General features: G+C 36.3%; 1 protein-coding gene across 1 annotated transcript; it reads left to right on the forward strand.

Annotated features, from left to right (window-relative positions):
• Positions 1–618: 618 nt before the first annotated feature.
• LOC130738091 (argininosuccinate synthase, chloroplastic-like) lies at positions 619–7,457 on the forward strand. The gene is made up of 12 exons (XM_057589992.1): positions 619–773; positions 1,250–1,312; positions 2,625–2,756; positions 2,843–2,895; positions 3,016–3,055; positions 3,568–3,709; positions 4,077–4,125; positions 4,291–4,473; positions 4,673–4,747; positions 4,833–5,018; positions 6,302–6,390; positions 6,520–7,457. Exons 3-12 carry the CDS (start codon positions 2,690–2,692, stop codon positions 7,070–7,072), a joined length of 1,437 nt encoding a protein of 478 aa, XP_057445975.1. The 5' UTR covers positions 619–773; positions 1,250–1,312; positions 2,625–2,689; the 3' UTR covers positions 7,073–7,457.
• Positions 7,458–13,041: the final 5,584 nt, after the last annotated feature.

Below are 13,041 nucleotides of genomic sequence, written 5' to 3' on the forward strand. Positions count from 1 at the left end.
GAGCTCTAGCACCCTCCAAAAGGATATCATAGAAAATGTTACGTGAAAAACCATTTTGCAAGGATGAAGATAGAAATTCTTAGCTGTAGCCTACAAATGAGCCTTTACAGAAGATGTTCACATATATGCCCCTTTAATTTGGCACTTTGTTTCATGGTTCTGGTCATGCACATACTCACTTTGGATATTAGAGTTAGAGGGTTATGGAGTATATCTCTATATACAGCTCATTTGGGTTCAGAATATAATGAGAAATGATAGGTTAAAAGAGCTGTATTTAAGGATAGACCTTTGTTTTTTTTTTGAAAAGAGGATAGACCTTTGTTGTATCTTGAGTTTGAAGTGAACTAGATAATGATATGATATAGTATAAATAATGAAAAAGTGATCGATGACATTGCCTTCGGAATAAAAAGTGAATAATATTTTTTAAAACATTATTTTTCTATATAAGTGAATGATTTTAAAGAGTAATTAATTGATGAAATTTATTTTTTCATTTTTTCAGAGTAAATTACACTCGACTACCCTTAAGCTATGGTTTGGATATTACAGGGATCTCCAACATATTTAAACCTAAAAATAAAATAAAATAAACAAGAATTAAACACCCATGCATTGAAAAACCGGTTTTTTAAATAAAATAAAATATAAAATGCATATTCCCTTCAAAAAGAAAAGACTTTGGCAGAGTCGCAGAGACCACGAAGAAGAGACTGAGCGAGACCTAGTGACGGCGGCGAGTCACAGAGACCAATCCTCTTTCTTCTCTGGTAATCAATCATTCGTATCCCTAACAATCACGCAAATCCCATTCAACTTTTCACTAATTTCCTTGCATTTTCTGTTAGCCATGTAGTTCAGACCCACATGTTTTGATGGCTATTTTCTTTTCCATTATTGCATCATGAATAATATGTTTGAGAGAAAAGAGTGGCCGAGAGGAATGTGGTTATAATTTTGTTAAGAATTTTGATTGATTTAAGACAAATGGCTGAGAGGTGTTCATAGTTTTGTTAATAGTAGTTTCATGGTGTTAGAAGTCCCACATTGGCTAGAGATAAAGCATAGATAGCCTTTATAAGGGTAGTGCAAACATCAACTCTTGAGCTAGCTTTTGGGTTGAGTTAGGCCTCCCTAGTCCTAATACATGGGCATACGACTTTGCTTGCTATTGGATGTTTGCCTTTGTTTTTTCAATTGCTATTTCAGAATCCACCTGAAAGTTTTTTTTTCTTTATTTTTCCAGTGTGATCGCGGAAGCCGACTTTCCAAGTGGTGCTGTTGCCAGTCAAGAGAACACCAGGAAGAGGTATCTTGTCTGTTGCTTATGAAGTGAATTACTGTCTGAGAATGTGAAGGTTGATAGTACAGTCTTGATGAATTGGGAATATATCATATTGCTTGTGTAAAAACTATCTTTTAGTTATCTGAGACTAGACTACATTCATTTACATGGAAAGTATAAACTTGAAACCATCCATGATAAGGCCACATGAATTTGGTAGAGAGTTTAAAATCTCAATCACCTTATTGGGTTGCATTACAGTGTTTAACTTATAGATGGATTGGGTAACCCTTTTATTTTGTTTTGAAAGAGTAATGATGCAATCTCTCGAATCAGTTTACAGTTTGGTTGTAATTATTGCAGGTTTTGCCATGACCTTTCATTTTCTTATTAGATGTGATAAGCATGTGATTGTGAGGTCTTTTTGAATCATATTTTTGTCGATGCTCCTGATGATGATATATGAAGTGAATATTGCCATTTTATAATAACTTTGATGATGGTGAATTTTTAACCTTTTTTACTCATAATTAATTTGTTACCTTCATTTTTACTTTGAATGTATGAGGAAACTTTGGTACTGTATGAATATTTATCTATCTCTTTGCTTGCATTTTTTATAAGCTGAAGATATATACTTGTCTAGTTGTGTTCTTTTAGTCTCAGTCTCTATAAGAAAATTCTGCTTATTTTACTATTCTCTAATGACTTTGTCAAGATTCCTGGACGTTTCTGTTTGGTGGGAATCTATCTTGATGTGAAATACATGAGATTTTTAGTTGTCTCCTCAATGCAATAATTTAGAAGTTAAAACCAGTTTTGAAATTAAACTTGTTTTAGATAAAAACGAAAACAAGTTTAAAGTGGATTTTCCTGAAAAAAACAAGTTCAAACCAGTTTTAAAACTGGATTTTATGTAAAACCGGATTTTTAATTGGATATGGTTCAAAAACCGGTTTTTAAATTGGATTAAATGTGGTTTTGGTTTTAGAACCGGTTTTAAATGCGGTTTTAAAATAAACCGATTTTTATCCGGTTTTAAACAAAAAAACCGGTTTTTATTCTGGGTTAAACATAAACCGGTTTTGAACCGGTTGTACGAAATAAAAACGGTCCAGTTCTTAAAACCAATCCATATAAGTGAAATTTAATTGGTTATAGTTTGGTTTGGTTAAAAACCAAACCATGCACACCCCTACGCACCGATTTCACTAGTGCAGCATCACGAGTCATACACGGGCTTTGTACCACGGACAAAACCCCTAACCTCACTAATCTACCCACCAGTCATTTCACCCTCTATATATAACCTTTTCCCCTAATTCCTATTTCACAGTTCACGTTTCTTCCACAATCTTCCTCTTCCATCAACTGCTACCACTTCACATACTCGACGCACGAATGGCGCAGTTGAAAGCACTCCCTGCATATCCATCCTCTGCTACTCCTCCTTCCCTGCATTCAACAGGTTCCATTTCCATTTCCATTTTCATTTCCTTTCACTTTTTGTTAGAGATTTTCATTGGCATTTTCAACTTCTCTCAATTTTTGCAGTTCACCTTCTGCATCATCAGTTTTGGAAGGCAAAGCCATCATCATTCAAACAGGTGATCTTTTAAAAAAATCAAAATTTTATTCCTTAAAGTTCACAAACACATGTCTGAGCCTATTTGTTTGTTTTGGTGGTTACATGTTGGTCTTATGTGGGACTTTTGTGCTGTTTGTAGTTTGGACCAAGAGCTTGTGTTGGTGCTGGTAAACTTCAAGGTGAGATTTTGCTGTCTCAGGCTTACTTTTTTTTTTTTTTTGAATTTAAGAAACATTTACACAATGCAGTTGCATTATCAATTTTTTGTTTCCCGTTCCACCTGGGGTTAACACATTTTGAAAAATGGTGCATCTTTAAATTATGAGAGCAACATTAGTCATTAACATGTGATGTTTCTTAGTTGCTCTTTAAAGAGTTGAATCTTTTAATTAAAAACTAACTAGCTGTTAACATGTGGCGTTAAGTGTTTCTTTTTGTGTTTTTCATCTGTCAGAATTGACTTATCATTTTGAAAATGAACATTCCTTAACACAATTATATCATGATTGCAATTGGCAAATAAATTTTAGAAGGGTTTTTGTTTGTAGCTTCTTAGGTCATGGATGGTTTTATGTTGGAAACAAATGAGTTTCTTAGAGGTGCTTGTGTTCACCGCTTGCTATATTGATTTGATGCTGTTTGATTTTAAGTTTAAGGTCTGTAATGCTATTGAAATTCGCATGACATGCAGCTATAAAAGCAGTGCTATGCAGTGATACAGATGTAGAAATTTCTGAGACCAAGAAAGGTAGTGGGCTACGAGGCAAATTGAATAAGGTTGTTCTTGCTTACAGTGGTGGCTTAGACACATCCGTCATCGTACCATGGCTGAGGTATAGACGGTGTCTTGTTCTTTTCGGTTTTCTGCTAGACTTCCATCACAAGTTCAATATATCAGATTTTTCCTATCCCATATATATTTTTTATGGCAAATATTTCAATGTTAAAGATGTAAATTTTTTATGTAGAATGTGTAAATAGAGGTTACAAACCATTTAGAGATTTTATACATGACTTGATGAGTTTTAAACCCGAAAAATCCAAATTTTGTAGAGAAGCATGGCAGCAAAAATAGACAATTCTGAATTTTTTTTCTGGTTATGATAGGGGATATTCAGCAGTAGATATCCGTGGAGTTACCTTTTGTTGTATAATTGTGTCCTTATTATAATATCTTATTTAGTGATTTTGGCATTGCAGAGAAAATTACGGTTGTGAAGTCGTTTGCTTCACTGCTGATGTTGGCCAAGTATGTTATGCCTTTTAGAATTTAATTTCTTTGATCGAAGTTATTGCTGTGTAAACTTGGTTACTTGAAAAGGTGTTTTAAGATTGTGAACTTCTGGTTCGGGGAATTTTCTCTACTCAGTTTGTTTATGTTCTGCATGTTTGGCAACAAAACTAAATTGCACAGGGACTAAAAGAGTTAGAAGGTTTAGAGGAGAAAGCCAAAGCCAGTGGAGCCTCTCAATTAGTGGTTAAGGACCTGCAGGAGGAATTTGTTAAAGATTACATATTCCCTTGCCTGCGTGCTGGTGCCACTTATGAGAGGAAGTATTTGCTTGGGACCGCGATGGCTCGCCCTGTAATTGCAAAGGTAACTTCTTGAAGTGTTCTATGTCATCTCACTTGGTAAAACCATTTTTTCTATTACTCTGTTAGCTCTTTGAGGGCTGTATTCACTTTTCTTTTTCTCTTGATATATTGTAAAAAATCATTATTCAATGATTATGGAACTTAGTTATATATTCACCCCTTGTATAAACATGTTTTGATTCATACCTGCTGATGGATAGGCCATGGTTGATGTTGCCAAAGAAGTCGGAGCTGACGCTGTCTCCCATGGGTGCACCGGGAAAGGAAATGATCAGGCATGTCTTACTATTATTATGCTCACAAAACAAAATCATGTCGGTTATTCTATTCTGACACATTTATTTATGTATGAACATTTAGGTTCGATTTGAGCTGACATTCTTTGCTCTAAACCCCAAGCTAAATGTCGTGGCTCCATGGAGGGAGTGGGATATTACAGGGAGAGAAGATGCTATTGAGTATGCTAAAAAGCATAATATTCCTGTCCCAGTGACAAAGAAATCCATATATAGCAGGGATAGAAACCTGTGGCACCTTAGCCATGAGGTACGCAGAGTGGTTATCCTCACTCTAGCTCTAGTTATACTGTTGAAGTTAGCCATGTCTAATGATTTCTCTTTTTCTTTTCTTGTGGGGGTTTTAGCCAACATTGAATTTAAGGTCAAAAGTTTGATAATCTTTTGAAAGTCATTAATTTGGATCCTCTTATGTTACATACCACCAAGAGGGGTGATAGAGCTAAAAGCTCCTGTCGTGGCATGGTAGTCATGTAACATGCGATGATACAACTTTTACACTCAGCAATTTACTAAATGTTGATAACTGAGGGGTGTCATGTCAGCATCTGGAATTAAGACCCTATATTCCTTTTGATTAAGATGATTTATCAGTGCATGGTTCACTACTATAAGAACACCCACAAACCCACAGCCATATTCGTCACAAGGCTGGATATTACTGTCATTGATACATGTCTGCCTATTCTATGTACCTTTTTCATGAGAAAACCCTCATTTTTATTCTTCAGAGATACTAGGACTATCACTTTAGTCCATGAAAGATTCTCTAAACCAATGAATGTCAGGTCGGGGGTTTCGGCCTTGTTATCAATTAGTTGTCAATTTAGTTCCTCAATAATTCGAAATGTCATCGTTTGGGTCCTTTTATTATCCTCTGTTTGAGGTTGTCTAACGGATGCTGACATAGCCCGTTATCTGCTTGTTTGGATGACATACATGGGCTGTTACCTACTTGCCATATGTTTGTGGTCATTGGAGGGCCTTCTAACTTAAATTCTATTTTAAAGTAACAGAAGGACCAAAATGGGGATATTTTAAATTTGTTATGTACAACTAAATTGGTAAAATCTTCCAAGAACTAAAATGATGACACTTGAATCTTTTAAGAACAAAAATTGGGGTTTACTGCAATTTCTTTTTTAAAAGCATGACAAAGATTCTTGAAAACAGTTTTGATTCATTCACACCCAGTTTCTCTTCCATCTCATTTCTGCTGAGTTTTTCTTCATCTCTTTCTTCTTTTCCTATCATGTCACCTATTATATCTGCCACTTCTCTCTCTTCTATTCCTATATCTCTCTCCGCAGTCTCCGGCAGAGGTGGAATTGAGTGGTGAATCCTATAATTTGTTACTAGTCTCTAGGCTGTGTCAACCCTCATTGGACGCACAAGATCACTTCTTTGCTGTAATGTTGGAAGTTGCTAATCTTTAGTTTGATCTAGGGTAATGCTTTATGTGCTCTAAAAACTATATTTTGGAAATTACCTATTGCTTTTTCTCTGATATATATGCAATCTATGATACTGAAGGGTGATATTTTGGAAGACCCTGCTAATGAGCCCCAAAAGGATATGTACATGATGTCTGTAGATCCTGAGGATGCCCCAGACAAACCAGAGTAAGCTTCCTTCAGAACTTGTGATTTTTCTTTATATATAACGTCCAAGTTGCGGCTAAAAATGTTGTATTTTACATATTTTTGGATTTTGTATTTTAAATTTATGAAAGCATGCGTGATGCTATGCAGATATGTCGAAATTGGGATAGAGGCAGGGCTTCCTGTTTCAGTCAATGGGAAGAGGCTTTCGCCAGCGTCATTACTAGCAGAGCTCAATGAGATTGGCGGAAGGCATGGAATTGGCCGGATTGACATGGTTGAGAATCGGCTCGTAGGTATGAAGAGCCGCGGAGTTTACGAAACTCCTGGCGGAACCATCCTGTTCGCTGCAGCAAGGGAGCTAGAGCTTCTGACGCTTGACCAAAAAGCAATGCAAGTCAAAGATTCGCTAGCCCTTACCTATGCAGAGTTAGTGTATGCTGGCAGGTGGTTTGATCCGCTTCGCGAGTCCTTGGATGCGTTTATGGAGGAAATCACAGCGACCACAACAGGTTCTGTGACTTTGAAACTGTTCAAAGGTTCGGTTGGTGTAACCAGTAGGCAGAGCCCCTTTAGCCTGTATAGGCAAGACATTTCATCATTCGAGAGCGGGGAGATATATGATCAAGCTGATGCTGCGGGCTTTATTCGGCTTTATGGTCTTCCCATGAGGGTTCGAGCAATGCTTGAACAGGGTATCTAAGGTTGATTTCATTTCAAACTATTTGGGAAAATAGGACTTGCTTTGTTGCACTACACAAATTTGCTTGTCTAGAACAAAGGTAGAGTGTAGCTAGAGAGTACCCTGGATTGTTAGTGGATCAGCTACGCCTTAATAAAATTTATGTATGTCTGCCTCTCAGCATCAAACATGGTCTCCATTGCCATTTGTAAGTGCCTTCCTCTAACCCTCTTATGGTTTTTTTTCATGTCTTTCATAACTGGTGAACCATCAAATTTTAAGGTTCCTGAATAAAAGGTCCACATGTATCTCCATTTCCTTGAGAGGATGCTAGTCTTTGCAGCTTCATTTATTGGCAATTTGGATAAAATTGCTCCAGGAATTCCATCTGGTAATTGGTTGATAAGATCTTCTTTGTAGTCTTTTTCATTGTTAGCTTTTGCTCTCTTCTGTTTATGTTCCCTGCTAGCATCCTGCATGATTATTCTTGGCCTAAACGTGACCAAAATTTATGGATCATCAAGATCAATAAGGATAATGAATAATTGAAATTGCAAGAGAATAATCAATAAAAGAGGCATAGAATAGAAAATCAGGGGGCAAATGGAGCAAATGAGTTCACTAATGTTGAAGGAGAAGAAAAATTCATTGAATGTTTACCAACTGGAGGAAGAAACTTGGAAGATGATAAATCAAATAAATCCTCTTTCAATTATGTCAAAATGTGATCAAATTACAAAACAAATGTAAAAACACAATTAATGCAAATGGAACAAAGGCTTTGAATTATTGTTACCTCTTTACTCCTTACTATCTTCTCATGTAGTTTGTGATTGTGAGTGAGATTTATATTATGATTGAGATTGCCTTGTAATGCGAACCGGTTTCTCTTTGGAGTCCTTGCTTGTTGTTCACATAAAAGGAAACCTTTTACCATGTACAGATCCGGAAGATGCTGCCTTTGGGGTGGTGATTTTATATAAACTAGTATCAATACAGGAAAACTAATTTTAGAGTATTTAAAATTAAAATATTAATTTATAATGCATTAATATTTAAATACAATTATATAGTAAATGTGAAAAATAAAATTTGATATTGATTAAATGTTTTTGCGTCATCCGTTTACACAAATATTGATTGATTTTTTCTAACAAGGTCTAGCATAGGGGTGCACATGGGTTGAGTTGGATGGATTTTGGTCAAAATAAAATCCAAACCGATCAAAATTATCTGGGTTGGGTTGGATTTCACGAATTTCTTCTTCGATCCCAATTCGAACAAACCTGACGAAGTTTAGATTGGGTTGGATGAATTTATTGGGTCACTATATTAAAATAATAATATATCTGAAATATTAAAAAATCTTGCAAAAATTATTATAAATTCAGAAAAAGTTATAAAAAATACTAAATATGTTATAATACTAAATAACATGAAAAAGACACAAAAAGTTATAGAAATAATACCACATAAATGACATATAGCCAAATATCATGAAAACACAGACATGAAACAATCTAATATAAATAGTGTATCTAAAAAGTGAAAAACAACACTAAATGTCATGCCATGACACTTAGAACTTAGATTTCTCCAACATGCCAAATAACTATATATAAACATGTAACAAATAACTACGAACAAATACTCTAAGTTCAAATATGACAAATAACTACAAATACTTAAGTCTCAAAGTTTCAAAAAGTCATCACTCCGACACTAGCACTCCAAGTATGAGTAAAATTATAAAAAATATTATTATATGTATGGATTCTGGGTTGGGTTGGATGGATTTGAACTGAATCCGAAATCCGATCCGACCTTGGTTGGGTTGTAGTAAAATCCATCCGACTAATCCGATTGCTCAATCCAACCCGCATTTTTTCTATTGGATCGGATTGGGTTGGGCGGGTTCATTGCATTTACCCGGCCCATGTTCACCCCTAGACTCTAGCATGTTAGTCTGGTCTTCAATCCATGTGCCATGTGTATAAGAAAAATTTTCTGGGAGAAATCTACTCACTTAATACAATCTAAGGCTCAAAGAGATTAATGTCATGACTAACGTATAATAATAAAGAGTTTGTATATTTAATACCTGGATCGCTTTTTAAAAAAGCAGTAATGTTATATACACACCTCATTTTTAAACACTCAATTTTCACCTATTTTTGTTTCTATCTCTCTTCTCTTATCATCTATCACATATCATATTTTCTCTCTCTTACATTTTCTTTTCTCTCTATCTCTCTCCTCATTTCACCTATTTTCACCTCTCGTAGAGGTGTGAAAGAAACATTTTCCGCTTACTTATGGTAAAATATTCATAGTTAGAAATACATTTGGTTGTATAGTTAGATTAAAATCCTGTGTTATGCAAAATTTAGTACAAATCGACGAATAATTGTGTATGTTTTTTTATAATGGGTTAATCGTCTACTTGGTCCCTGTCTTTGTCTCGCCGTCTGAAGTAAGTCTCTCCCCGGAAAATTTGCAAATCTAAGTCCTCTCGTTTACAATAAGTCTGGAGCAGGTCCTCGCCGGAGCTCCGGGCACCGACGAGTGATGAATAGACATGCTGACTGGATAAATGATGCTGACGTGTCAAGAAAAAAAGTTTTATTTAATTAACAGTCCTTAATTAACCCTAAAAACTAACTAATTCTAATTAACTTACTAACACTAATCTAATTAATTAACAAAAACAAATTTCCCTAAATTAACCCAAAATCATCTTCATCAAAACCAAACCCTGTTCATCTTCATCAACCTCCACCACCCAAAAACCCAAAAAAAACCCAAATCCCCACCATAGCAACCCCAATTAGAGAAACCATGGAAGAAGAAATTCAGCAATAGAGGCGGTGGCCAAGTCGTCAATGGCGGTGGTGGCCAACACCCGCAACCCCCCCAGTCGCAACCCACCCAATCGCAACCCACACCCAGTCGCAACCCACCCCACCCTCACCCGCAACCGACCACAGAAACCCAACCCCCCTCTCCCACTCCTCCATCTTCATTGCAGGCAAGAAGAAAAATCTGAGAAAAAAAGCTTGCGATGGAGGCCGAGAAGGCTCTGAATCCATCGATCTGCTCTATCAATCTCCATCAATCTGCTCTGAATCCATTGATCTGCTCTGATTGTGGCCTCCGCACCCAGATCTCCTTTCACCTCAGAAAATCGGGACATGACTTGAGGGGTTTGGCTGGGGAGGAAGGTTCACTAAGGTTTTGGTGGTTGAGGGTGGTGCGATGGGGGGGGGGGGGGCACCGTGCGATGGAGGGGGATTTTTGCATCTTATCACTTGTATGATTTGAAGGGTTAAAGTAGAGGAAATGGGAGTGGGAGTGGGGTGGGTCTGGAATGCCAGAGGCCAGAGGGTATTGATGGTGATTTTGGTGAAGAAGCGTTGATGGGGAAGAAGATGGTTGAAGACCCAGATGATGATGATGATGAACAGGGTAGAACATGGTAGAAAATTTGTTATTCAGAATTTTCTTTTGTGATTTTTAATTTTTAATTAATAAGTATAATTTTAATTAATTAATTTGGGGTAATTTGTGTTTTTAATTTAATTTAATTTTCTTAATTTGATTTTAATTTCTGATGTGTAATGTTTATTTTATTTTTTAAAATCCATGTAGGCATTATTGATCCACTCAGCGTGCCACTTCATCACTCGCCGGAGCTCCGGGCTCCGGCGAGGACCTACTCCAAATAAATTGCAAACAAGAGGACTCGGATTTGTAAATTTTCCGGGGAGGGGCTTACTTCAGATAGCGAGACAAAGACAGGGACCAAGTAGGCGATTAACCCTTTTATAATTCATTAATATGATATGAAATTAGTTTTCTTAAAATAGAAATTAGTTTTTAAAATAATGCAAAGTATTTATTATTCTTTAATGAGATTTGAAATTAATATTCAATTTGTCTTTTGGATCAACCCAAACTCGTCCCTTTGTGTTTTTATTTTTTGTTAAATTCGCACCTCATTGCATTTAATTTCTTGAAAACACACATAAATTGCTTATAAGTCATCGAACTTGAAGAACCCATAAAATTGGATTCAAATCTAGTTCCTAGATTGATTCTTGAATTTACTTATGATTTTACCAAAAATCGGTGGAAACAAATTGGCGCTACAAGGAGGGCCTTTCAAGTTTGATGCAATTCTTGTGCGTTGGAAAATTTTGGTTTTTATGGATAATACTGCTTCAAGTTTTGGAATTACAAGTCTGATAATTCCATACATGATACATCCGGTATCACTTCCACGAAAAGGAATTGGATGAAGCAATTTTGATCACCTAAATTCAATTTTGGTCTTTGTGACCGAAATTAATGGTTTTTGAAACCAAAAAAGATATGGTTTTGAAACCACAAAAAATGCCAAAAGATCAATTAATCAGATTTGGCATTTGTGTGTGTGGCATCTCTCTATTCAATTTCTACATGGTTGTCTAATTTCTATTTTCGACCAAGGTTTTGTCAGTTGAGGACATAAAGTATCAAAGTTGGAATTATATAAATTTTTCAAGTTTGATATTTGAAGTTCCAAACAGCAAAGATATTGGATCAATATTTCGACACAGCTTCAAGAGATATTTAGGCCCTTACTTCGACTCAAAGTCAGGAAGCAAGAAGGAAAATTGCAGTTAGCAATGAAAGTGAAGCAAAAAATATTCAAATGAGAAATGGCTAAATGATCATTGAAGGTCATGAAGTGTTTGTTCAATTTTGGTGTTGCAATAAAAAAATGTTATTCCTCTCACTTTCTTCAGAAACAACATTTTGAGGGCCTCTGTTAATACCAAAATTTCACATGCCAAATTAATATGGCTGAGTAGTACTAATGGTACTAAAGGAAATTTACCATGTGTTTCTCGAAGGTTGCTTTACTGGTGCTAAATGGTACCCTTCTATGTTTTTAAAAGGGAAATCATGTGGTAGTTCTTTAAAACTTGGCTTGATTAGTTCCACAGGTCGGAAAACAATGTGGGTCGAAATATATATTTTTGTTTGAAAGGTGAAAATTCAATAGATCGGGTCACAAGAGGCCTAGAAGCCAAAACATCCTGGGCAACCAAATGAAGAGCAAAATCTGGAACCTCCTCTACCCACACCGCATCCAGGTAGGTAGAAGCGTGTTCCTAGCCAGAGAGTCAGCTAAAACATTACCAGTACGTCTAACAAAAGGCAAATCAAAAACATCAAAAGCAAGAATTAAACTACGACAATCCCTAACAACAGTAGCTAAAAAAGAGAAGCCCTCCAAACGTTTCTTCCATCAATTGAACAGCTGAAGGTCTCAAAAACCACACGTCAAAATCCCAAGTCTATCGCCAAAAGCAAAGCCCACCGAAAGCATCCCGCCTCATCTAGCAATGGAGAAAGAAAAGCCACTGGATAAAGAAAGGCGGCTGCCATGACTTCCCCAACATGATTTCTAACCACCATTTCGTATCCCGCTGTCCCACCATCCACAAATGACGCATCAAAATTCACCTTGATCATCTCCCCTAGTAATAGAGATAATAAAGTGGTGACTCAAAGAAGTCCCACATTGTCAAGATTAGCAAGTGCACAAGTGCATATATAATAAAGAACACACACACTCATTGTCTTAAGCCTAAGGTTTTGTGGTGTTGTGTGGTTCTAACTTAGGATTTCTAACATGGTATCAGAGTTTGTTTGATCCAAGCCATGACTTCCGCTTTCCAAAAAAAAAAGAAAAAAAAAATCTGAGAAATTTTTTTTTCAAATATGGTATCAGAGCCTATCCTAGATCCATTTGTTGCTTGTTGTGGAGACCTCCATAATTGGGGCACCCGTTGTTGTTGATCCCACGTTCCAGGTTGTTTAGTCCTGGACGTGAGAGAGTGTGTTAGAAGTCTCACATTGGCTAGAGATAGAGCACAGATAGCCTTTATAAAGACTAGTGCAAACATCAACTCTTGAGCTAGCTTTTGTGGTTGAGTATAGGC

This window comes from Lotus japonicus, chromosome 2, assembly GCF_012489685.1.
Source record: "Lotus japonicus ecotype B-129 chromosome 2, LjGifu_v1.2".
Taxonomy (NCBI): Eukaryota; Viridiplantae; Streptophyta; class Magnoliopsida; order Fabales; family Fabaceae; genus Lotus; species Lotus japonicus.

Excerpts from the sequence above, each read along its gene's own strand:
- LOC130738091 (XM_057589992.1), top strand. The coding sequence starts at position 2,690 with ATGGCGCAGTTGAAAGCACTCCCTGCATATCCATCCTCTGCTACTCCT. Across the intron at positions 3,710-4,076 it reads GTCATCGTACCATGGCTGAG|AGAAAATTACGGTTGTGAAG; the intron begins GTATAGACGGTG and ends TTGGCATTGCAG. Across the intron at positions 5,019-6,301 it reads TGTGGCACCTTAGCCATGAG|GGTGATATTTTGGAAGACCC; the intron begins GTACGCAGAGTG and ends ATGATACTGAAG.